We start from the raw sequence: 26,046 nt of genomic DNA on the forward strand, positions 1-26,046 counted from the left end.
CTGATGCAAAAAAAAAAAAATCAACCAGACTTGAGAAAACGCTTAAATCTAAGTGTAATACTTTGAGTTTTAACTGATTAGGCCATGGTTCCTTTCAGAATCTCTTCTTCTCTACCTTCTTCTGTCTGAGCTCAGGTCATGTATACAGGTCCATCTTTCCATGCCCACACAGTAGGAGAAAAATCAAGGTACTCAACATTGGTTTTGGGGCAACACTGAGTTTGGCTGGAGTCCCACACCTGTGTGACAATAAAATTCTAAGGGATGAGTATGTGGGATGTGACATTCTAGGACACAACACAAAATGCTGGGAAATTATACTCATTCTCTCTTTTTTTCCCCCACTTAAAGTGAAAGGAGTCATGGTACACTGAAACACAAGCTACCACACAAATGTGAGTTTGGCCAGCTTGGACTAGAGGTAGGAAATGCTGAGTATTCGTGTCTTTCACTGCATCCAATGAAAACTGAGTTACCAAATGAACACCACCTCACCACCAAACATTCTGATATAATTTTGATGACTGCTTCCTTTCCACACAACAAAACACAGACAAAATAAAACAGCTGTGGAAAGGAGGAAGGATTAAGTGTGAATGTTGCATATCCTAATTTCAAAGCCACCGTAAGAAATTAATTATTGATGGGCTCCCAAATCCCTTCAGGGCTCTTTAAAAATCTTTCCCTAACACACATTGATATACACTGTCTAAATTACTTTTGCCATCAGTATGTCAGACTAGTGTTCAGCAAGAAGTAAGGTTGCCATGATAATGGGAATGGGGTAAGTAGGGTTGATAGGCAAGTAAGGTAGATAGCCCTAAAAGGGACCATATTGCAAGGCAACTACTGGTACAGCAGGACAGCAAGTTAAGTGATGTATGAGGGAAGTGGTTCTGCGGCTTTACTCTGCTCTGATGAGACCCCACCTGCAGTGCTGCATCCAGCCCTGGGGTCCCCGACACAGGAAGGACATGGAACTGTTGGAGCAAGTCCAGAGGAGGCCACCAAGAGCATTAGAGGAATGAAGCACCTCTCCTATGAGGAAAGGCTGAGAGAATTGGGATTGTTCAACCTGGAAAAGAGAAGGCTTCAGGCTGACTGAATTGTGGCCTTACCAGTACCTGAAGGGACTCTACAAGAAAAATGGAGAGAGAATATTTACAAGAGCCTGGAGTGACAGGACAAGGTGGAATGGCTTCAAACTGAAAGAGAGTAGGTTTAGATTAGACATTAGAAAGAAATTCTCCACTGATGAGGCACTGGAACAGGTTGCCCAGAGAAGCTGTGGCTGCCCCATCGCCCCATCCCTGGCAATGTTCAAGGCCAGCCTGGTCTAGTGGAAGGTGTCCCTGCCCATGGCAGAGGGTTGGAATGAGATGATGTCCAAGGTCCCTTCCAACCCAGGCCATTCTATGATTCTTAACCTAAACACCAATAAGCCCCGAGTCTGTAAAATAAACACTGGAATATTGAACAAATAGCAACACAAAACTACTGCGGAGAAAGTTAGTGATATTTAAGGTCAGTTTAACCTAATATAAAATGTAGCATGCCTATTAGTGTTTCTACTGTGAGTTTTGTAATTTTCAGAAGTTCAGAGTTTAATGGTAAAATCAACACCAGAGATAAACTAGGACTTCAGCCATGTGGTTTTGCCAAATTCAGCTAGATCCATTTGGTTCCCTTAATGACACAAAAACACTTTAATAACACTATCACAAGCTGAAATGTTTTGGTGTATTAACGGAGAACACACTGTTAAATTTTGGAAAGAGTGTTTTGAGCCATGGAAGGGAAAAGAAGAGCTTGGAAAAGAAAAAGAAAAGGCTTTGTTGGCAGATATGATATTTGCACTCCAGTGTGGAGAGAGGAGTAACCCCCAGAGTGGACGCTTCACCTTCAGAGGGGCAGAGAGCCACTGGCCTTGCCGCCCAGGTGTGCTGAAAGACAGCCAGCCTTCCCCAGCACCACATCCACAGGGAGGCACGCAGGGATGCTGCTGTTTGGGCCCCTGAGCACATCAGGAAGGGGGACGGGTACCACCCCTCATGGCACCCCACATCTCTGAGGGATTAACCTCATTCCCTCGCACACAAACTGGCAGCCCCAGGCCCCTTTGGGAGAAACAGACACTGTACCTACAGGAAGAAACTGAAAAAAGCCATTCCACAGCAGTCCCCAAAGACAATTTGACTCCCTCAATATGCCACAAACAGATTGCCCCTGTCAGCCGCCGCTGGTGCAGTATGTGGCACAGCTGTGGTTACTAAAGCAAAGTACAGCTTGCAGTACAGCTAGAAGCCTCTGATGTAATGCAGCTTTTAAATAGCAAGAGCAATCACTCTAAACAGCAAGACATGGAGGTGCAGATATAGTTGGAAAACAGTTAAAAATCTCACTTTCTGCTACCATGAGAGCATTTGAAACTTTCTCACTGCTTTCCTATTGTATTGATAATCACAGGACACTGATTTCAAAGCTTCTCCCAGCTTAAAAACACACACTGTCTTTTAAAAATTGTTTTTCATTCTTATATTCTGCTTTTCAGTTTGATTTGTATTTTTTGTGAATTAGGGAAAGACAATTTACACAAAGGCTTGCTGACAGCCTTGCTCTCTGTAATTCCAGAGTCTGTCAGCCTCTGAGATAGATGATTTCACAAATCTGCAGTATATTTCCACTTGGATAAGTTATCTGTGATGTGACCAGTCTCTACAGCTAAGGGGTTAAGGAATGGAAATCTAGCAGTCTGCAGTACTTTTCTCCTTACCTGTACAAGGAATGGAGAGGAACAGAAACAGACCACTGGTAAAAATGACAAACAAATAAGGCAGTTATGCAAAGAGAAAGGGATACTTAGAAGCTAGTCTAGGAATTAGACTCAAACTCTAGAGACCAGCAGAGCTCATGCAGGTTACAAAATTTTAAAGCTAGTCTTGGGGACCTCAGAGCTACAGGTACGGTTGCCTCCAAATTTTATTTAGATTGATCTTACAAAATCCACTGGAGCTAAAAACATTAAGCACCTCTAAAAAAAGAAGAGGAATTTCAGGAAACTGAACCTAAGTTTTGGGGAAATAATTGCACTCTGACTTAACCTCAGAAACAGGCTTATGCTGTGCAGGCACAACAGAATAATTAACACTCTGAAAGTTACATCTCCAGATACGATGGTATCCTCTACTGAGTTAAGTTCAATTGATTACTTTGGAAAGAAAACAAACAAAACAAGCATCCTGACATTGTTGTCTAATGTTTACATCCACAGTCTACAGTAAATAGGTATTTTGTAGTTTCAAACGGTGTCTAATATTAGCCTCCATTCATAAAAGGTACTCAAATATCCTGGCAAGGAACAAGCCTGGCAAGGAATCAGACTTAAGAAAGACAGGTTAAGAATAAGGGCACAAGAACTTTTAGTGGCTTTCACTGTTCATGCCATGTGCAATTTATATCGTAGGCCAGTGATACACTCCCCATGTACATATTTACTATTCTGTTTGTTATTTCTATCCCATTCTGCCTTGTCAATTGGAAATGACCTCAACTTTGGAGAAAAAAGAATGGCCATAAACAAGACTGCAGTAAGAAATAAGACATAAATCGAAATTCTTACACATTCATAGATCATACCAAACTGCATCTAACAGCAATCCACGTCATATGACCCAAGTACAACAGAGCTAGCAAGATCCCAAGGGAGAATTTCTTGGGCTAAGTTCTAGGATGCATACAATGCAGTAATTTAATGTGGACCTAAAGAAGTAAGTGTGTGTCAGTAAGTAGTTAGTTTGTGTAAGTCAGTGTTTCTTGCTGTTGTTATTTGTAGCATTGTTCCTCAAGCACTGAAGCGTGTGCATGTCAGAGATTTGCAGTTTTCCTGTGTGTTTGTCTGTCACGACATTCTGCTGAGGCACTGTAAATACACACTATTGGCAGAGCTCAGCATGAAGACAATGAACTCCAAAAATATTTGGAAAAATTCACTAGTCTGACTGCAGCTTTCATGTTTTACAGGAGGCCCGTAACCCCCCAGTTTATGGTTTCATAGCGAGTCCCCCAGGAGCCAGCCAAGCCCCACTTGGTGTGGTTTCCCATCCTCTCCCCCCGCCGGACAGTTTGCTCAGGATTATACAATCTGATTTGCATGATTATATAATCTTCTTTTCAGCAACATCCCTCTGAAAAGAGCAAACAACATAATAGGAAAACCAGTAGCATAAGCCAACTCTTTCAAAACCCAGTGTCTGGAATGTGCAAAGGGCACAAAGTAGGGGAAAAAAAAGAAAGGTTTTTTTTTTTGGTTTTGTTACCAGATTTTTCATACAGACCTTTCCAGGGAGAATTAATTCTAAACAAATGTAAATCATAAAACACCGTGTTCTGTGAAACACAAATACTTCACAGGTTTTCTCTGTTTCCATTATAGGGAGGGAAGCATCATTTTGGTTATTTCAAGGTATATATAAAGAGGTTGCTGTCTACTTCTTTTTCAACAGAAGTTACTTTAGGGAAGTATAATACAATTCTCAGATGGTTTTTGCCCACCCTGATTTAAAACACTGGTGGGCAGGTGCTGCCGCTGCTGCTATTTTGACACTGTTTTTGTCTTGCAGCTGGTTGAACTCACAACATCGACACCACCACTCCAACCATGAAGTCCCAGTTATATCGCACAGAAGTATAAACAAAGTCTTAGCTGATATATAGGCCTCCACTTCTCATGTCTTATTTCATACACTTCAGACTTTGTCCTAGACAGGACGTTGTGTAAGTGAAGACTGTCATATTCCAATCTGCAAACAGGCTCTTCTGCTGGCTGCTAAAACTACTTATGATGTCAGTTACTTCAGCAATATTCATCTAAAATTAATGCCTTATAAATAATCAAGGAGTAATCTGCTTCCGTCTGTCAGGCTAACCCCAAAAAGAAAGAAGTGTAACATTTTTGCAAGAGAAAAGAAATTAAGGATGACCTGACCTCACAAGTACGCTTGCCAGACAGTTACACACTCTTTCTTGCATGACCTATTTTTCCCTGCTCACACCACGGAGATGTTTCAAACAAATGGCCAGTAATTCAGACTGCTTGAAACACAGAGGGTTGCCACCCAAACAAGACAGTTGGGCATCTTAATGGCTTTGTCAGGTTTCCAGAAGTTTTTAGTGACTTGTTATCTCTTTTCAAGTTGAAATAGAGCTTTATCTATCTAGTTCATGAAGGCCAATGTTAAATGCCACACTTTTCCAGAAGCTGGGATACTGGGTATGGATCATGGCCTACCATTTTGTTGCATACCCCAGTGTGTGCATGACCTATATGAAAATCATACTGAGTGCATACGTGGGGGTTTTAGTTATAACACAAACTAACATAAGAAATAACTTACAGATAAAGGAACTGTTTATAGCTTAAGTAAGTGTTCCTATAGCCTATGTTCCAATGCTGGAATAGTTTCAACCTGCTTTTGAAAGATGCTCAAAACTACTGCCTATTAAATTCCCGTGAGATTTAGAGAACATCTGTTTCTATTACTGGAATCAGATTCTGTACCAGTTATCAAGATCCGCATCAGCTGTAGCATGAAATACTTAATATCTGTGGCTTTTCATCTTTTCCATTTGAGAACAACCTTCTTAGTAGAGACAAAGACCAATGTATCACGACATAACAGTCTATCTGCAACAGGTTAACTTGTCTGAGACACTTTTTAGATCCACAACAGGTTAACTTGTCTGAGACACTTTTTAGATCCATTAAAAGTAGTAACAGTTCCCTAGCAGAAAATCAGTGAATTATGCTATGATCAGATATATAAGGTCACTACAAGAAAAAGGCACAGAAACAGTCACCTTTTGTTAATTCACAGGAGTCAAGAAGAGAAAGCTTGTGGCAGAGAAGGAAAAAGCAAAATGGAAACAACACAAGTGATGAGGTGAAAGAAAAATAGGATAAATGTGTTCGTATGGAAGATGAGGCAAAGGACTTGGTTTCCTCATGCTGGGGCTTTTATGTAAAGATACAAAAATATGAAGCTGAAGGTTGGTAAATAGGAAATAACACGGAAAAGATGTGCTATTTCCAGTGTCCAAATGTCAAACGCCAATGGGAACCCAGGGGGTGGGGGGAGGAGGAGTAATAGCTGTATCAAGCATCTTTAACAGGTTCTTCTTAAAGGGGATTCTTGAAAACAGCTAGGCTCTGATATTAGCCCATATGGGCTCAGGAAAGTCGGAGAAAATGCTGGCTGCACCTTTTCCAGGCTATTTGCATATGTTCTTTAGTATGCAGAATGTCTCTGTATGTAATTGAATTGTTGTTTTTGCCTCTATTAATACATATGCAAATGAGTTACTACTGCAGCTGTGCTGTATTAATCATATGTGTGCTTCTGTCTGTCTGCCCTGCAGGCTCAGGGTCGGAGGGAGGGGGAAGAGGGAATTCAGTCTCTTTAACCTACAAGAAAACTCACTCATGCAGACAGAGGTCTGCTAGCAAACAGCAGGCCTGAGTTACAACTGGAAGGCAGATAGGCTGGTCATTTTTCAGTCTTTTTTCATTTTTCATAGATATGGATGGAATCTGAAAGTTATGCAGAAGGGACTGTTAATCTAGATAAAATGAATATGCTACCACTGCTAATTCTTTCCCCTGGAGGGCTGGGGAGGGAGTTATAATCTGACAACCCTCAGAGTAGCCATGATATTGTTTTATCATGTGTATTTACTGCCTGTAAATGTCCACTGTGTGTATGCTCAGACACTCACAGTGCTCAATAAAATACAAAACATTTATATGTAGTATGCTGTAAAGACTGGCTCTAGTAAATTGATTGGATTCTGAAAAAATGACGTGATCAAGCTTTTCATTCAAATCTATTTTGATAGAATATATTGAGTTTACCCATGACATTGTATAAGATTACATCAAAGGCAAGTATGGGCTGTTTAGACACCAACTACAAAGTCCATTTACCCACCATGAACAAGATTTATTTGAGCTGGTATGTTCTGTGGTTCATGCTTTTACACAATCTATCACGATCTCTAGCTCTCAGCAGGTATCCGCAAAGTGAGGACTAGTTGCATCCCGGTGTTGCAAGGTTTGCTTTTGAGCTAATTGAGAGGAACTTTTTCCATTTAAAAACATAGGGACTGCTCAAAAAAGCCTTTGGCAATCAATAGCCACTCACCTCACACCTAACTTATATATATTTTAACAAATATCTTAAAATCATCACTAGGACTTCATAAAAAAATAAGAAATCTTCTAAAGTTCAAATTTTTTGAACACAACTTACCCCACACCCACGTAGAGATCTTTACCCTGTTTATACGGTCGTAGCTTCATTTACAGAAGAGTACTGGGCCCCACATTTTTCTAGTTGAAGCACCTTGGTCTTCACTGACCTCTTCTAAAATGACCATCTTGGCTACCCATTTGCAGAACAGGTGGTGAGTATCTAGTGGCCAACACATTCCCTTACAAAGCCAGAAAGAAGTGGTGGACAGAAGCAGGGAATATAGAATCTGCATAATGCAGCAATTTTAAAAACTACTTCAAAGGGCACCTAACAAAAACATATACGTATTATGCTGCTTTATTACTCCTATTATTATCATTATTTGCGATGGCCGTCAGAAACAGCATAGTGATACACTGAGCTAATGGCAGATGGACAACTGCCATCTTTTGGTTATGCTAATGAGAGATGTCACTTTTCATGCACTTAGTTGTTTTTTTTCCCAGATGTGTGGGCTCGCAGTGAAAAACTAATTCTACTTTTTTTATGCTTAAGTGGATTGCATGAGTATTATAATATTGTAATTAAACCATGCACTAATGATTCATTCCCTACAAATTAAGTCAGAGTCCAATTAATGAGAACAGGTAAAGTAAAAAAGCAAACAGGGAACGCATACTAACTCTCACTGTTGAAAAGCCAGCTTAGATGGTATTTAAAGGAAGATACTACCCAGCAAATAGAAAGAATAACCTTCCACTGCTAAGAAACAATTTACCTTCTTGTAAGCAAAGAAGTTAGAGTAATATCCCAAAGAGGTCATGAATAGAGACTGCAGAGTAAATGAATAATGGATTAAGTATTGCCACCTCTTGGGTACATTCTGTAGAGACAATAATGGGGCATCGGACTTTTCTGCTCAATCAGAAATAATTAATGTCTTTGCATCTCTATCAAGTTGACTCCCCAAATACAAAGAAAGAATAAAGTTTTCAGTATTCAGATGCATCACTACAGTGTTCATACAGTTTTTTCAGGACCTTCTTTCACACATTTGAGATGTAACACTGGAAGGCCAACTACTTAATCTGGTCAAAACTGGTTATGTCTACAGATTATAACAAGAAATCAGTTAAGAGATATGCAAAAAACCGCCAGTAATTAAATGTGCTTGGCAATTAATGCATGAAAATATCACGACATCTCTTTAAGAGCAAGGGGAGGTTCTGTCATCAGCAACATTTCAAATCAAACTGAAGGAGATACTTCAGAGAAATAAGTAGAAGTGGCAAGTAGAGAGATGTAGCTTTCCTGCAATGGTGCAGAAGCCCACAAGAAGCTGGTAAAAAAAAAAAGGGTATCTGACTGAAGAGGCAGTGCTCACGCTTTAGTTTTGTTTCATGGGCCACAGATGTTTTATGTAATACTCATAGGACCACTGGAACAGTCTACCTTCTGATCAGTCACTGTATACCTGTTACATAGCTCTACCCTTTCCATTTCCTTCAAGCAAAACAAACAGGGAGACCACAGATGATTATGTGACTCTTAAGATATCTAGAAGCAAGGTTTCCCAAAGGAAAATTTGTAATGAGTCAAACACGTAAATAACAGCAAGATGAACAACTTTGAAAAGCCCTCAAACTCCAAAGAGGTTTACTTCTTCTCAAAATCAAGTCACTTATGTCAGTGCCTGCTTGTGGCCCAAATTCTTCCAAAAATATGGTCCAGAGTATGTATGCTAAATTCCATTTAAATTCAGCCCTTGGTATGAATCTTCTCACACAACTAAGAGAATAGCTTTGCAGTAAGAAAAACTAAATTGACCCAAGTACGTAACAAAGAAAGTGGAGACTAAAAAACCTGGCCAAAATATTTATCCAGATATGTTTAGGGTCTGAATCTACTCATCATCTTTACAGAAATAGCCAACGAGAACAAATCAGGACTGTTCTAATGGCTGGTGTTCAGAACTGAGACCCAGCTAAAATGCTTTCAAACTTGTACACTGACATGAGGTTCTCCTGATTCATATAGTGACAGGTTTGGTCATAATGTTGAACACAACCAAAATAATTATGATGTCCTGTTTCATGCTAAGATGAACAGGGATGAAAATTTTTTCTTTGGAAAAAGGTCTGCACTCAAAACTTTTTGGGGTGTTTTTTTTCCAAGAGCAGATGTTTGCAGGAAATCTGTACTACATCAGACTGCTATACTGTTTTGACAGGACACAAAATGTCCATACAGTAAGACTACACGGGCAGCTGTCATTATACATCCAGCATGATCTTTCAATGTAGTTATGGGTATATACAGCATTTGTATTACTGCCAATTAATCAGTCGTTGTCACTATCTGGTTATCAAACAAGCAATCTGGGAAATCTGAACCATTTGCACTCCCAATGGTGTGGATTCCTATCAGTTTTCAGATCATGCAATCAGGTCCTGTGTTTCCTAATGCTCAGAAAGCACGCGGGAAATATTTTTTTTAATCAGAAAAGAAATGATCAGATATAATGTTATACTGAATTTGCTAAGACTTCTGGAATCATCTCTTTCATACGAGCGATGCCCAAGATGACCGGTATTAAAATAATCACTTCAGTTTAGCTTGTGTAAAACTTGTTACATGATATCTATGCTTACAGCTTTGAATGTTGATTTTCAAGCGGAGGAATTTAATTCCCTCATCTGCCAAACCATATAGGAAAACATTGTGTTCATCTAAGGCATATAGCAGTATTTTGGACTCATTAGCCTGAGTCAGTAGAACACAGCGGCAAGGCTGTGCTCAGTTTTATTCTTGTTCATTTGAAACAGAATCACCATGCTGCATCCCTCCTGAAGAATAAGACCATATGATATTTATGAGGGGAAAAACTAACATAAGAAACTCAGATGCTAACCAAGAGGGATTTTACTGCAATGAGAGCGTATTTTAAAATGACACTTCACACAACATTCAAGACTGAGTCTTCTCATTAACAGAGGAAAGCTAAAACTTATTTTTTTTTCAAATGGCATTTATGTCATTAAATGTGGGAATGAGTGAGTACGCAGTGCTGATAGGTAGCACTTTATTAGAGGACAGGTTCACATTTGAATCGTGTTAGTTCCAGCTTCTCCAACATGGCCCCATCCATCTACTCCTTTTGCAACACCTAACAATGTAAGTTTTAGTTTCCATTCTCACTGAGTCATTAGTCTCTCTGTGGATACTGAAAATAAAGGCAATCATGTATGGCTAATTGTGGCAGATATCAGATGACAGAATCTGTATATCCCAGTATGGACTCAAAGGCAGGGAGAGAAATGGAGGGCTTCAGATTTCACTGGGAATCAACAGGGGATTTCAAAATGAGAGATTACATTTTCACTGATAAAGAGTTTCTTTGCTACTGGAAAACAATCAGGTGCTAGCTGTTCTTCTATAAATACAGTGTGCATCTCATTTACAAAAAGAAAATTCAATTTTTGACAACCAGGGATAAAAAGGTACTTCCTGTTGATCTCATGGTACACTACTAAAGCCATGACCCGACTTAAAATTCTCTAATGAAATAACAAAGACGTGTTTATCGCTACACAAACAAACAAGAAAAATTCCTTGGCTTTGTCTTCACTAAGATAACGTTGTGTACCAAATTCTGCTGGGAGCAACAAACTGAGCATTGTGTCAGGTCCTTTGATCTCCCCTGAAAACCACTGCTTTAAGTACACAAAGTCTGAAAGATGAATGATAGGGAGGATAGAAAAAGAAGAAAAGAAGGAACATTGTACTTTCCTGACCTTTTACTGTCTGATGACCAGATGACAGAGGGTTTGTAGGGAACACTGTGGTTATATGTAATGCAGGGGAATATCTGAAGTAAGAAGAGTTCCCCCTTGAAAGAGACTGCAATGCCATTTAAAGGTGGGTTTGGGTCAATTCTTCATAAAAAAACATCATGAATGTTTCTTTGTGACTCAACAAAGTCATCATCATCACTGAGCTAAACTGGATTTGTACAGACTTTGGAAGGCATAATCTTTCTAGGTTAGCAGCTACACTACATTTAGCTCCAGTCATGTTAGCATAGCTCAGTGGCCATCCTGAGTACCACTGTATGATAAAACCATTCTCGAAGTGCATCTAGCCTGGTTCTTTCAAATGACACCAGAAGTCAAGTGGTATGTCCAATTTCTAGTAGACAGGTTGCACTGATAGCTGAAAATAACACATGAAGAAAGACAACTTTAATTTTTTTCCATCATAAACATAGCCTTAGAGGTTGAGTCTGAAAGATTCAAGGGAGTCTACAGAGTCAGTAATTTGAACTTTTACCACTGACTGGCTGCCAAACTCTCCCTTTGATTCCAGACTAAATAACATGCAGCAAAACAACATAGGTGAATTTGCTCAATATTTTCATTTTAATGTTCTTCATTGCACAGAAACAAGAGGCCTTTTTCTCAAATTTTCCACAACCTAAACTCATCCCAAGATATTTATGAAGTCAGTCACATTTGCACAAAGCCCACCTTTTAACAAGAAAACTGACATTGTGATAAAGCCTATTTTAATCAGAATACTTCAGCCCACAGCATGCACAGATACAGTCCAAAGATGGTCCTGAAATGAAAGTAAACCATTCTCCCAACTTACTGGAGCACTGACACATTATTTTAGGACTAGCCTGAATGAAAAATAAGAATTAGACTCAGACCTCTGTTTTCTGCTAGCTAGCTCCATGTTTGTTTTTCCTTCCCCCCCCCCTTTCTTCCATATGTCTGTTCATGTGTGTTTGGCTATTATAAGCACTTTATCAATACTGACGTTACTCCTCAAAATTCATTTCAAAGGGATGACTTTTATGGCTCCCATGATTCTTAAGCCGCCTACGGTATTTGTAACTCACAGAATCAGAAACTAACACACAGACAGTGTAGCTTTTCATACAAAGGCACAATAGGAATGAATGTATTAACCTCTGTGGTGCATGGAATGTGTCAGCTTACACACTGGCAGCTATTTCTGTGAAACTCAGCTAACTTCCGCTGGCTGTGTTAAAATAAAATTAAAAAAAAAAGATCCTCCCCAGGACTATGTCCCACGCTCTCGTACGCTGGCCAAACAACTGAAATATCTACTGATGTCTACTTCATACTGATGTGGGCCAAACACAGTTTGAGAATGCATTTCACACGTACTGGTTATAAACACTGAGCCTTTCCAAGCAGGTACAAAGCTCTGCTATTTCCATGTGACTTGGCAAATAATAGCGAGCGGGGAGACTCGTTTGCAATGGAGAGCATGGGACTTTGTTTTTCTTGTTTCTAGAAAAGAGCGTCAATCCAGATCACGTAGAATTACAGACGATTTGGGTCTTGGTTTCCTTATAGTCCCAAATTTTACTCAGCTTCATCCTGCCAGCAAGGCATACATGGCAGGTAGCAAAATCCAAACTGCAGCAATGGACATCACATTTGCTTAATTCCAATGATTCGATAAGGGTTGTGTGGCTGATCAGTAATATCTGAGGAACATCTGCACTGCTGTCATTAAGACCCATGGACACCCTAATACTTTCAAAATTTAAAATTGTATCAGCAGTTTGAAAATCATATACATCTGGTTACCAGCCCAACTCTTTCATGTAGCTGAAAAAAAAATTCTTTAGTATCTTTCCACCTGTTTTCTAATTGTCTACGTTAAATTGGAATAATCACTAATTATCTGCACTACAGCAGTGCCTAAAATGCTTGAGTACCATAAAACACTGTAGGAGGGGCCAGTCATTGCTCTGAAGAGCTTATGGCCTAAATGGACATAATCATGTAAACAACTTTTAAGCAGTTTAAAAGTGCTTGTCAGGACAGAGCTTTTCTGCCTGGCAATCCATTTCCTTTTGGTGGTTTACACCTAGCCAGCATTACAGCCTGCATCAGAAGGATCTAATGGAAAAGTGTCCCAGTTTTGGCTGGGATAGAGTTGGTTTTTTCTCAGTAGCTGTGTTTGGGATTTAGTATGAGAATAACGTTGATAACACACTGATGTTTTGATTGTTTCTAAATAGCACTTACCCTAAACCAAGGATTTCTCACTTCCCATGCTCCACCAGTGAGAAGCTGTACAAAATGCTTGGAGGCAGCAAGGCCAAGACAGCTGACCCAAACTGGCCAAAGGAATATTCCATACCAGAGAATGTCATGTGCAGTTTATAAACTGGGGGTAGTTTTCTGGGAGGGGCTGATCACTGCTCAGGGACAGGTTGGGCATTGGTCAATGGATGGAGAGCAAGGGTACTGTGCACCACTCGTTTTCCTTGTATTTCATTTCTCTCTCTCTCCTTTTCATTACATTCGTTACTATTATTGTTGTTATTATCATTATTCCTATTGTATTTATTTCAATTATTGAAATGTTCTTATCTCAATCCATGGGTTTCACCTCTTTTTTCCCTGATTCTCCTCCCATCCCACTTTTGGAGAGGTGGAATGAGTGAGTGGCCATGTAGTACTTAGTTGCCAGCTGGGGTTAAACAGCAACAATAAGAGAAGCAAACACGCCACTATGCAGAAATTTAAAGTACAAACCTAAAATTAGTTAAATTGACAATAAAGACACAAAAACTGTAACAAGAAGTTCCTGGAAGGTAAAAGGAAAATGTGTATCATTGCTACAGATGCAAATTTCACGAGACAAGAACAGCCCCAAACCCCTGTTAATTGCATTGTGTTGCAATGGAAGAGAAAACTGGTTTGCATATTTACTTAACCTTTGCCTCTTCTACATTGTGCTCGGACTTACCTGCAGTTGGAGTGGGCCTAAGCCCGGTGTTGCTGCGGCAGCAGCTGCCATGGTAGTTGGGATCAGCTGAACGGGGTAGGGGTCACCTAAGTAAGAGAATAATAGAGGCGTCAGCACCTTTTATCTACTCTCCACCTGCAAATTAAAGTCCTGCATTCACTCTTTCCAAAAGCCTTCTTTTGTGTGCCTTGTTGAGGCCTAATGAAAAGCTCTATTGTGCAGCCTTTTACTAACACTCTTTTCACAATTCTGGCTGAGAGAGGAATGTGAATAAAAGGCACAAGCAATTAAGGCGGAAACCTCATCCTTTTTCATGATGTATTTAGGGAAATGGGAAAAAAAAGTGCACATTGATCAGAAGGCTGCACTTCAAAAAAAAGGAAAGAAAGAAGATGGGGGTGGAGGAGAAGAAAAGGAAAACAGTACAACCTTGATAAGATCACAGCATTAGAAGGGGACAAATTTACAAGCTTGTCCAGAATATGAAGTTAACCAAACTCCGCTCACTGTTAGTAAACTGAGCCTCATGCAGAGCAGAAATGGCACTCAATTGACTACTCTGCTTTCTTTCAGGTGAGAAAAAAAAATCTCACTTTAGTGTCAGGGTTTGATCCTACAACACCAAAAAGCACATGAAGTTAAGGAAATCAGATACAAGCCTCCGAAATCCCTAAATCCCTGCACCGACTCCACTTCATGACCTGGGATTCAATTTTGCTTCTGAGGGAAAACTACTTCATTCTTAGTAAGAACTGCATTGTGCTGGATGAGATACAGAGACCCAGTAACGGTTTTAGGAAAAATTGCAGTCATTTATAAAGGAAAATTACCTCAGATGACAAAAATTGAGATGGAGACTGGTATGTTTTAATGTTATGGAGTACTCACTTTTGGTCACTCCTTACATATCTGATTTGTTAAAATAAACTTCTTACTAGCCCGTGCACAAAACTATTAAGAAAACTGGTAAAAAATAATAAAAAATCTTACACACATTTATATTGCTTCTCCAGATGATAAAAAGTTTAAGCACTTTCCACTGAAATAAGGTTTACCAGAGCATTTCGGTATATCCCTATGTTCTGGTGACATGCATGATTTCTGTAGCATTAAAACAACCACTTGAAATGAGACTAAGGAAAGGGCAGAACACTTTATCAGAAAAATCTAACTAAATGTTCCTGTACATTTTATTAGAGAGGCAGATTAAAAGTTTTCCCCTTTATTGTGCTTTTTTGAATGAACAGGGGAAAAAAAAGACAATTAAGAAGGCAGTGCAGGGTGTTCTGTACAAGCATTATTAGTTATTATTGAATTAAAGTTTATAATGTTACGAAGCCTTAGTTACAGAAAACAAAGGGAATGAAATTTATCGAATGTTTTTTAAATGTTAGAAATAGGCTGAGTTGGTGTAAACACATTCAGGAAAACTGCTAATATTTTTTTTTCCCTTTTATAATGCAACCTTCTTTATAGAGACCTTTTCATTCAAGCATTTTGATCTCCTGTTAAGAATTAAATACCACAACTTCTAAAAATGAAGGGCTAGCAAAAAAATGGGCTGGCAAGGCACCTTAACAGGTATTTCACTTAAATTAAGTGTGCATGCTTATAGTTAAGAACATCTTAACTAACTCTTTGCTGACTGAAGCCTCACAGTCTTTCAAGGCCTACCAGGCAAACAATGGGAACCCAAAGGTCCACCCAGGCATCCCCATCCACAAGTGTCTTTGCATCAGCACCAGGCCACAACCTCTCTATTTACGTTTGTCAATGGGCAACAGATTCCCTGACTTACTTGGTTGGTTTTTTTCCCCAGAGGATGCCACTGTTCTACACTTTCCAATTTTCCTTTGCTTTAACTGAGGCACCCATTTTCCTTGTCATATCATGGACTGAATTATTAATTTCTCTGACTTGAAATTTTCTGGAGAGTTATCTTGTGACTCAAGCCTTGGGCCTTAAACATTTGAAGACAGAGAGAAAAAAGAGATGGTAGTCAGTGAGTCGGTGTCAATGGTGTCTATCTGCTTCCATACCACTAGGAGCCCACAGGCTAATCTCAGCAGCATTCTGAAAGTCTCCTCTCTGGAAGGGGACATTTTGATAAAAAACCAGCCATGACAGAAGACAAAATTTTTAGTTTCTCAACTCAAAAAAAAAAAAAAAGAAAAAAAAAGAATGAGGGAAAAGTTTCTCACTAGGATACCGATTCTTACAGCCAATTAAAATTTCTAGTTTTGAATTACTTGTATTAAAACATACATATTAAAAGACAGCTTCCATGCACTGTCCCGCGTTCCTCTTCTCTCCACACACATGTGTAAGCCTCAGCCCATCATGCTAATTTATAAATCCCACTCTTCTCACCTTCCTAAACAGCCAGGCAGATTCTCATATGCTCATCTGTTGTGGTAATTCCTACCCTTTACGGTTCATTTGGTAGAAATATCAAGGAGATGCTTGTGAGAGAAGAACATGCTGAAGTCCCCATGGCCACAAGCACATCCCAAGGCCACATGTATGGTCACAACCACTTGCTTTGGAAGTGTAGGCAATGCTTCTGGGACTCCTCCTAGAAAGCGACTACTACACCAATACATGCTAAGGCAGTTTTTCTGAATTCTAGAGCAAAAACTCATCCTAAAACCAGATTATAGCTGTGCAGAGCTAGGCTCGCCTGTCTACCAGACTGGTTTTTTGTTAGCTCACTCCTTAAAGGGTTTTACATTTTTCCACTGCTCCCCAATAATTTTAACTAACAAAAACAGCAAACAAAAAATGAAAGCCTTCTGCAACCTATCATGAATCTTTGCACTGTTACGGTTTGGTAATACCCTCTGCTATCTTGTGGTTTAGACAGGAGACAGATCACAAAAGAGCAAGGAATATGCTCAAACATTGTGCCAGGGCTTGGGCCACTCAACAGGCCAGTGTAAGAGCCAAGATTAAAACCAACAGACAACTCTTCAGACAGTGCCCTTCCCAGGGAAGGTTTTGGGCCCCTGTCCATGATAATGCCAAGCTCTTATATATTCACATCACACAATGCAGGAGCAACTGCCATCCCTCAAAATACTAACAAAGGTCTCAGGTCTTATCTGATAAATACATTTCTTGCTGTTTCTCTACAACATGATGCATCTTTCTACTATCCATAAATTTATTCCCACAGAATGAAGTTTCTCACTGAGCAGTTCTAGCTAATTCTGAAGTCTGGGAAATGCATGTCTTAACGATTTCATTACATCTTCAGTAAATATCTTATTTTTAGATGTAAAGAGTGGCTACATTTTTTTCCCAAGCTCTAGGAACATTTCAGGAATGTGAGGCAAGATATACAGTTAATAGAAATAGATATTTCCCAAGCCAGTCAGAAGCTTGCACAACTGAGAAGACCAATAAATTCTCAAACGACCACATTACATTTCCATTTACAAAATTCACTATTAATCTACTAATGCATGCATGCAGTAGTGTACCTCCCTGCATCTCTCAGCTACCAAAAGAAACATTTTGTGCAGTTCTTTCATGTTCCAAACTGCCTCTTGTTATGTGTGAACTTTTCTTATAAACAAAGCTTCAGAGAGAAGTTTTGTTGCTGTTGTTTTTCTTTAGTACCCTATATGGTAAAATCTGGAGCAGATCAAAGGCCGGGATTTTTACTGTGAGAACAAGTTAAAAATTATTTCATTAGCTGATGTATTATTCTCTAATATATAATTATTTCCCAGCTACTCAGCGACATCACTTTGAAGAACAGAATTATTCGAGGTTGACTACATGAAAAGAGCACAGAATTTACTGGTGATGCAGCACCTATAGAAGTGAAGGGGATGTGGGGGAGTTGATGGGGTATATTAGAGGTGTTGGGGACACTGTGAGCAAAGGAGAATACCAGTGGTTCAGGGAAGAAAGAATGCAAGGCTGAACCCTCAATTCCGTGCCAATATTTTATTTCTCTATCCTTCTTCTGGTCCGTCTTCCACAAACATACCCAGAACCTCTTTCCTGATAATTTATGCACTGCAACTTCTTTCAATTTCAAATCACACCTTCATCCTTGCCCAAAATAATCTTCCAAGATCTTGCTTACAAGAGGATTTTTCATGAAGTACATTCACTTCCAAACCACTCTTTCTATGAACTCTCCTATGATACTCCACTGAAAACACTTTTCTGTGAAAGTAAGTTGTGGTACAGAGCCAAGTGGACATCCTGTCCCAAAACACAAAATAACAGCCCTGTGTTCAGGAACTTGATTTTCAATTGACTAGCTACCAAGTTCGTGGATATTAAATGATTCTATACTTGTGGAAATACAACAGTGGCTCTTAAACCATTTATATGTTTTGCAAAATTTTATCAAAGGAGTTTAATAAATTAAAAAACATTAAGGTTTTTTAAAAAAAAAAAAAAAAAACAACAAAAATGAAGCACAGGAGCCAACATTATGCGTGTTGCACCATTCACCCAAACTCCTAGGATGCTTTTTGTATTCCTTTTTCTGTCACTCATCTCATTTATTCTCCTTCATGGTGTAATCCCCCCTAGTGTCTTGTCTTGTCTCCTGACAGGCTGCAAGCTCTTCAGAGCAGGCACAATTGTCTTACTTGCTATATAAATCAAGCTACATGCTAATGTTAAATGATAATGTTTTGACAGGATTTTTAAGTTGAACCTGATTACATGAAACAATAGAACACTCTGATTTTTTTCCCTGAAATTTTCTTCTCTTAAAAAAGGGATACCAGAAGAGGAGAAGTAGGGCATTTATTTCCCATGATTTTTAAAAAAACTCATTGTTTTCCTCCTACCTGTCTTTCAGGGACAGCAAATGAAAAACGTTGGAGGTCGTGGAAGAAGAAGAAAAAAAAAGAAAAACAGAGTGAAGAATATAAGGAGTAGGAAACAAAACCAAATTCTTAAATTATAATTTCTAAAACTAAATTCCATGAAAAATACTGGAATAAACATTTCCTTATAGAAGCTTTTGTTGAATGAAAAGGAGTCTTACATTATCTTCCCCCCATTATTGACAAGTTCTAGAAAAAGCCACAATAATTTTACACTCAATTTATCCTTTAAGTGTATTTATAATGAATAATCACAGTTAATGGCTAATTGACAGGTAATCCACTGCATCTCTTCTCACCACTCATTCATTCTCAACCTCATCACCATTTTCCTTTCGTTTTTTGGTGTGATGGTGGACATGTAGTAAGAGTAATGGGAAGCCGTGAAAGCAGTGTTCCCTGACTTCTGGCTCTAGGCATTAGGGATTTAGATAAATAAGAAAAAAAGAGTATGAAGACGATATCACCTGGCCTCCAAAAAGATATCCAAACTGCTTCCCTGATTTTCTTTGAGATAGTTCTGGACAGTACTGACCGAGAGAGAATAGTCTGTTTTGTATTTTAGAGAAACAACTCAGTACACAGAAGGGATGGTTTTGGAGGGACCTAAAAGCAGCTTTCCAACCCCTATGAGGAGGTGATCAACAAGACAGTGCCAGGCTCCTCCTGGCAGTGTTTGGTTGGAGGACAAGAACCAATGGGCATGAAGTGAATCAAGAGAGGATCAGATTTTCCCCATGAGGACAGCCAGATGTTAAAACAGGCTGTCAAAACAGGGTTGTGCACTCTCTGTCCTTGGAGGTTTGCAAGCCCTAACTGAATAAAGCCCTGAGTAATCAGATCCCATCTCCTAGATGACCCTGCTTGGAGGAAGAGATTGGACTACAAGCCTTCTAAGGTCCCTTCCAACCAGAATAATCCTATGATTTCCAGAGTACCCATTTGTGCGCACCCATGAATTTAAAAATCAGCACCTTTATTTGATTGTGCAAATGTGGATAACAGTGCTGTACCACCAAACATCTTTTATGACCTAGAAACAGAATTAAAACTATCAGCCTGTTTTTACAGGACTCCATTGTTTTGCTTGTCTGCTTTGGTTTTATTAGCATTATTGTGAGAAGTCCCCACACAGAGATCAGGAGCTATGGAATTCTTTCCCTTAGAAAGAGTCTTTAGATGTGTTGTTATATTTTGCAGCCTTGATGCCTTCCGTTGCATTTGCAACCTTACAGAACTGACACATTCTCATGTATGCTAAAAGGCAAAGTTGTTACCAAAAATTCCTCCTTCTTGCTGTTTCTATTCACAATGCTATTACTCTTTTCTTATCCTGGGGGGAACATGAGGGTTTAGTCATATGCTCATTCTTTTCCAAGGCATAAACAGTAGCCCTGAAAGATGACTAGCATCTTTATAAAGAAGCTACAGTATGTGGTCCTCACAACACATGGTTCCTATTTTTGTCATGCTGATAAAAGCATAGCAATGTCAATATTTTTTTTCTTGTGATTTGGTGATTGCCAATGACCTGTATGTCAGCTGACACAGTTAAATCAGAAATTAGCACTCAGTCTCTTTAGAAGACAGAAACATGGACACTGAGCACAAGAAAAATTATAAGGTTGTCCACATGATACTCCATTAAACAATGAAACATGTGATCGACTACAAAACAGAGATACATCAGCAAATTTCCCCGAGGAAGTTTATGGCATTTAACTCCTAAACATTAATTTTATTGTACTGTGTGAGGAACCAATTAACTGAGAGTTTCATTTTTATCAGAGATCGGAATTACTGTTCAGAATATAGATGAATAATTCAGCGTATTTCAATTTTATTAGGCTTGGCTTGTTCATCTTGCACATTTTTGCCAATTTGGAAAGGTAATTAGATATTTCATCGATAACTTTCTGTGCATTATTTTATTTAGAATACTTCCAGTACCAATGAGCTGATATCTAAGACACATACAATGTACCTACTGTATATTCACATTTTCCCCCTAATTGGATATGGTTGAAATAGCGATTAAAGCTTTTTCAGGAAACCTCGTGTTGATGACATCTGACTGTGAACACAATATGATTTGTTACAACAAATTATCCGCAGGGGAGAGGAGTAACAGGCAAAGAAAAAGAATTCTTGTTTCCAAAATCTGGCGTATTTCCACAGAAATAACACAGGTATCAGCAAATAAAAGGCTACCTAGAAGCTTTCCTGAGAACTTGCAAACAACCTGGAAAATATACTTGGGGTAAATCCCGCTCCTGGAAATACAGACTTAGCAACTATTGTTTCCTGACAAAAGGAAACAAATCCTAAAAATCTTCAAATAATTCATTTTAGAAAACCAAGTTTATTGTTCTTCATCTTCCAGAGAAGAACCTTTTTGGAATTCAACAGCTTCAGTCATACTGAAAAGCCTCAGGACTGTTACAACACACCACGCTGCTCTAAGTGGTTAGTCAACATTTCCCTTCCTTTTTAATGTGATCAGCAAATGGTTTAAGAAGTGATGGAGTGCAGTTTCCAAAATTAATCTTACTTAGCACCACTGATCGGGGAAGACTCACCTTCTTGACAAAGTTTGGGCTATTCTGTGTCTTCTAGTGGAAAGTTAATTGTGAACAGTGCTGTAAATGCAGAAGCACAGAAGCAGCACAGGGAAGCACTCTGACCCGGTGCATTCTGATACTTGCATTTGTTGAAGAACACCCAGTGTTGAACACCCTGAGAATACTGCTCTCAGCCTAACTCCTTCTGCCTTTTCTGTAACTAGGTCCCCAGACCTCTTCTGCTTTCCCAAATCTTTATTTCGTTCCCTTTATTATCTGTTACACAGGAGATACAATCTTGCCTTAGTATTCCACATACAAATCTATACATATGTGCATTAATAAAAGGATCACACTACCTACGACTGAAGAGCAGCCTCCTCAGAGGCAGAACTATGCAGTTTTTAAAGGGCACAATACAAAACCTCTTCTATCACTTACACCATTTTTATGCTTTCAAAGCACTTCACAAATATTAATTAGCTCTAAATAAATTCTAATTATTTCTAAGAGTGGCCCTAGCAGATCTGTATCATCTGGTGTGAAATCTGACTTCAGTGAAGTCAACAGCAACAGCTCCTCAGACCTCAGCAGAGCTGACATTTCACTTGCCATTGCTAAAATGCTGGGAGTCATGTCTATTATCCAGTGAGTATCAAAAGTAGAGCTGATCTAGTGATAGCAGTAGTTATGGAATGCTGGCTGAGAAGAAAAAAAAAGGGTTAAATGATCTGAACCAATCTGTAGAGCCCAAATGTGGGAGAAGCTTTGGGAAATGCATTAACTGGGCTCTGTTTGCTTTCAACATCAGCTCAAATGGAAGGTGCTCGTCTGCTGCTAAACCATTTTAAATACTTGGGATACTGGGGTTAACTCCTAACATCTCCTCATGCTGCAGGTCACTAACTTATTTAATCCACTTTGAAACATCAGCTCTTTATAAAAAGATTTGCATTATACATCTATATAAAAACTACATATTATGTGTACAATAAAATACATATAAAGAGGTTTGCATAGAAGTAAAAATACTTAAATTTCAAATAACACACACTGCATGGATAACTAATCATGGAGCAAGTAAGTAGGTGACCAGTATTTTTCTTGCTAATTGTGGACAACACAGTCCATCACATACTGCCAACTTATTTTTCTCATAAGAAATAAATACTCTGGTTGTAATAATATTAAATATAAATATTAATATTAAATATAAATAATAATATTAACTATTTTACATATGCAAGTATAACTAGGGATGGAGGTTAAAAATCAACTGGAAGCATAGATTATGAATTTTTTTCTCAAATAGAAATGTAATTCTAATAGAAGTTCCTCTCTTTATCTCTGCCAACTTTACCACCACACAATATGCCATAGAGAAAAAAGGGGAAGTGTCAACTTGTGTAAATTGTCCCTTATGTAATGCAAACCATCTGTTTTAAAAAAAAAAAACAAAATGAAAAACCAAGCCACTCCCAAGCATGATCTGCTGTGAAGAAAAAGAAAGAAAAGGGAATTTAGTGCATCAAATTGGAAGCCAAAGACCATGACCTGCCATGTAACCATGGAGAAAATATTTACCCCTCTCCTCCCTGTATTTACCCAATTTTGAAAAATATTTGGAAAAGCATAATTGAATAATTTGCTTTGCACATATTAGAGATTGATATTGTTGTATTCTTTTGAGCATTTCATCTGTCTAGAATGTTTTCAATCAGGCTGGAACACAAGCAGAAGAAACCTCTTTGTTTTCAGTAGCATATCACACAACGATGCCACCACTGGATCAGAAAGTACCTGAGTCCTCAGTCACTGGAACCTGGCAAAGTATGGGGGATAAAGCATAAGCATACTTCTGCCCTGTTCTTCTACTCTTCTTTAGGTATCTGCCATGAGAGGAATCTAAACAGACCACTGCTATTAACTGTTACAGCTATATTTGTGTTGTTTTCAGCCAATTCCTCAGAAAACAAAGTACACGTAAAGCAAAAGTACTCGTCCTTTCCAGTCTCTCCCTGGGTAAGTCACCAGTCCATTGAGAAGCACTGGCTGAGGAATCCTACCACATACATTCTCTGAAACCACAGGGAGACATACATTGGATCCTCTGTTGGGAGGGACAGGTGAATCAGGAAGCACTGAATTAATTTGATCTAATTATCTAAGCTGAATGAAAGTAGAACAGCAGTATAACTAGCTATTCATCATTTTTTCTCTTTTGCTGACCTCGAGGCTTGATCACACATCCTCTTCCAGCTGCAGCTGTGCTGGCTGAAGAGCCCACCATCTCCAACCACAGCTCCCTGCTAAAGGCTACCACTGTGACCCAGCTGCTTGTTTAATCCCTTCCCAACATGTTTCCATGAAAATGAGCCGGCTCAGTTTAAGTAATTTTAATAGAGGGTCCTTGCTATCCCAGCCTGGACAGAAGCAAGTTAGGCAGTGCTTAACCAAGAAGCTTGGCCTGTATGTTGGAAGTTTGAGGCACAGTGATGAGCAGCTGGAAGTGGTTCTCTCTGCAGCCAGTCAGGCTGCAGACAGCAGCAACCCAGCCCTCAGGTGTGACCAATTCCACAGCTGACTAGAGAGAGACCTGCAGCACCTTAGATAACACGCTGCTGATTTTCAGACACACTGTTGAAGACCTGACTTCTCAAAGGGGCAGGGTGCATAACAGTATGAATTTCCCTTTGAAGGTGTCCCCAACAGATATCCAAAATCAACGTACTCAGCATCATTAGTTAGTTATGAAAATATTGGTTGTCGCAACAATTCTCTCCTCCTTCTCCTGCAGATTTTCAAAACTCCCTTTTATTGAAGAACAATATAAGAAAATTTTCATAGTTTTCTGTTATTTGTGATTGGAATTGAATTGTCCCACAACGATTTTTATCATTCCTATGTGCAGGGTGCTAATGCTAATAAATAAAAGAATCATTGCTAGAGAATTCCTATCAATCAGCCATACAAAATGATTCCGAAAAATATATCAGTCCAGGAAAAAACCAGCAGGTTTTCCAAAAGGGCCACGAAGATGTAGAAGTGAGGCCCATTTTCATAAGGCACATAAACTAAATTTAGAACACAGAATGGCAGTCATGCGAAGATGCTTCTAGAAGGGTCTTCCGAAGTTCCTAGGAAGGCCTTGCATCCAAAAGCTATCTCAGTGGAAGTTAGGTATTTAACCTGTTCAGAAGCTGAGCAAATTAATCTGCTCTGTGTTCCCCCTTGCAGTTCTGTGCTGGTACCCACTTGGCTCAGTTCAAGCCAGCAGAGGTGACTGCACTGAAGTTTACAGTACAAGCTAAATATCCCTGAGACTTGGATCCTGGTGCCTTTGTCGTGCTTCAAGTGAAGATTTGGTCCCCTAAATCACTCAGGTGCCTTACAAAGTTTTATCCAAAGCTCTTTGGTTTACAGTCTACTACATTTTTTTCAAGTGGACTGATACACAGTAGGGCAAGCAGAAAAGTGGGAAAAATATATTTTAATGGTCTGTCAAAAACATTACTTGATGTGAACATGTAGTTTCAAGGCAGCTAGGTTTTTCATTGCTACAAGCTTTCTAGGTGTAGCTAAATCTGTATATGCTTTTTTGTTTATACTAAACTGTGAGTGAAAAGAAGAAATCCTTTGGACTACTTATCACTTTTCCTCAGCTTCTCAGTCAAATTCAGTGAAACATGCCAGGGAATCACCAAACACAGAGCTGTTTTTCCACTGGCTTCTGCTCAGTCCTAGACCTTGGCATGCAGTTAATTCCAAGCCTTACTGCCAGGAGCAGTAGCAACTTTGCTCTTTTTTCCTTCTTTTTCATTTTCAAGGTTACACAAACATGTAATGTCATATCTACTTCACAGATGTGAGGAACTATAGGACTATCTTAGAGTTAATGTGCATGCAGTAAAAAGAAGGGGAAAAAAACCATCTCAACTCTTTCTATCCAAACTGAACTTCATTAACATGGAACTAATTTAATCTGCCAGATATATCTAACAGGGTACTTTCCTGACCTTTTCCAGGCCTACATTTATGGTAGCATTCACAGTCAGTGTGGCTTTCAGTTAAGCATTCTGTAATGTGAATCACTACTTCTCCCAGTTGAGAGGGACTGCATGTGAAATCACTGGAAGAACTGAATGAGTTTACATTTTGGCACTGGAGCTGCTGAAGGACAGGAAGTGTTCTGAGCAATAATTTTCAGTAGTGGTCCCAGTCTGTACAATCTTAGGGAAAGGTATTAGAGGACAAAGACACTCCAGTTTGAACTTAAGATCTACAGTGTTCAGAAACGGAAAGAAATCTGAAATTGTGGCTAAGCCAGTTTAACTAAAGAAATCTTTTTATGTTCCAAGTTTACGAAACAGCTGCAGTGGCAAATGCTGAGTAATTCAAAACACCTGATGAATTCATGAGTTAGTCAATGACACAGATGCATACACTGACATGGATATAATAAAGCTAAACATCCATGCTAGAGATAGAGAAGGGTAGAACAAGCAAGTCCTAGATAACTCAGTAGGAAACGGATGGCAGAAGAGTTGCATAAGCACAAATATGAAAGCAAGTCCATGAAATTCATGC

The 26,046-nt window shown here is 39.1% G+C and overlaps 1 protein-coding gene across 17 annotated transcripts in view; it reads right to left on the bottom strand.

Annotated features, from left to right (window-relative positions):
- SOX5 (SRY-box 5) overlaps window positions 1-26,046 on the bottom strand; it is a 641,934-nt gene that overhangs the window by 77,097 nt on the left and 538,791 nt on the right. For all 17 annotated transcript variants that reach the window (XM_027680806.1, XM_027680807.1, XM_027680811.1 and 14 more), the window contains one exon: window positions 14,043-14,128. In XM_027680806.1, coding sequence (XP_027536607.1) covers window positions 14,043-14,128 — 86 coding nt within the window. The remainder of the gene's footprint in view (window positions 1-14,042; window positions 14,129-26,046) is intronic.

The sequence above is a fragment of the Neopelma chrysocephalum genome, unplaced genomic scaffold (assembly GCF_003984885.1).
Source record: "Neopelma chrysocephalum unplaced genomic scaffold, ASM398488v2 Primary Assembly neopelma1_59, whole genome shotgun sequence".
Classification (NCBI taxonomy): Eukaryota; Metazoa; Chordata; class Aves; order Passeriformes; family Pipridae; genus Neopelma; species Neopelma chrysocephalum.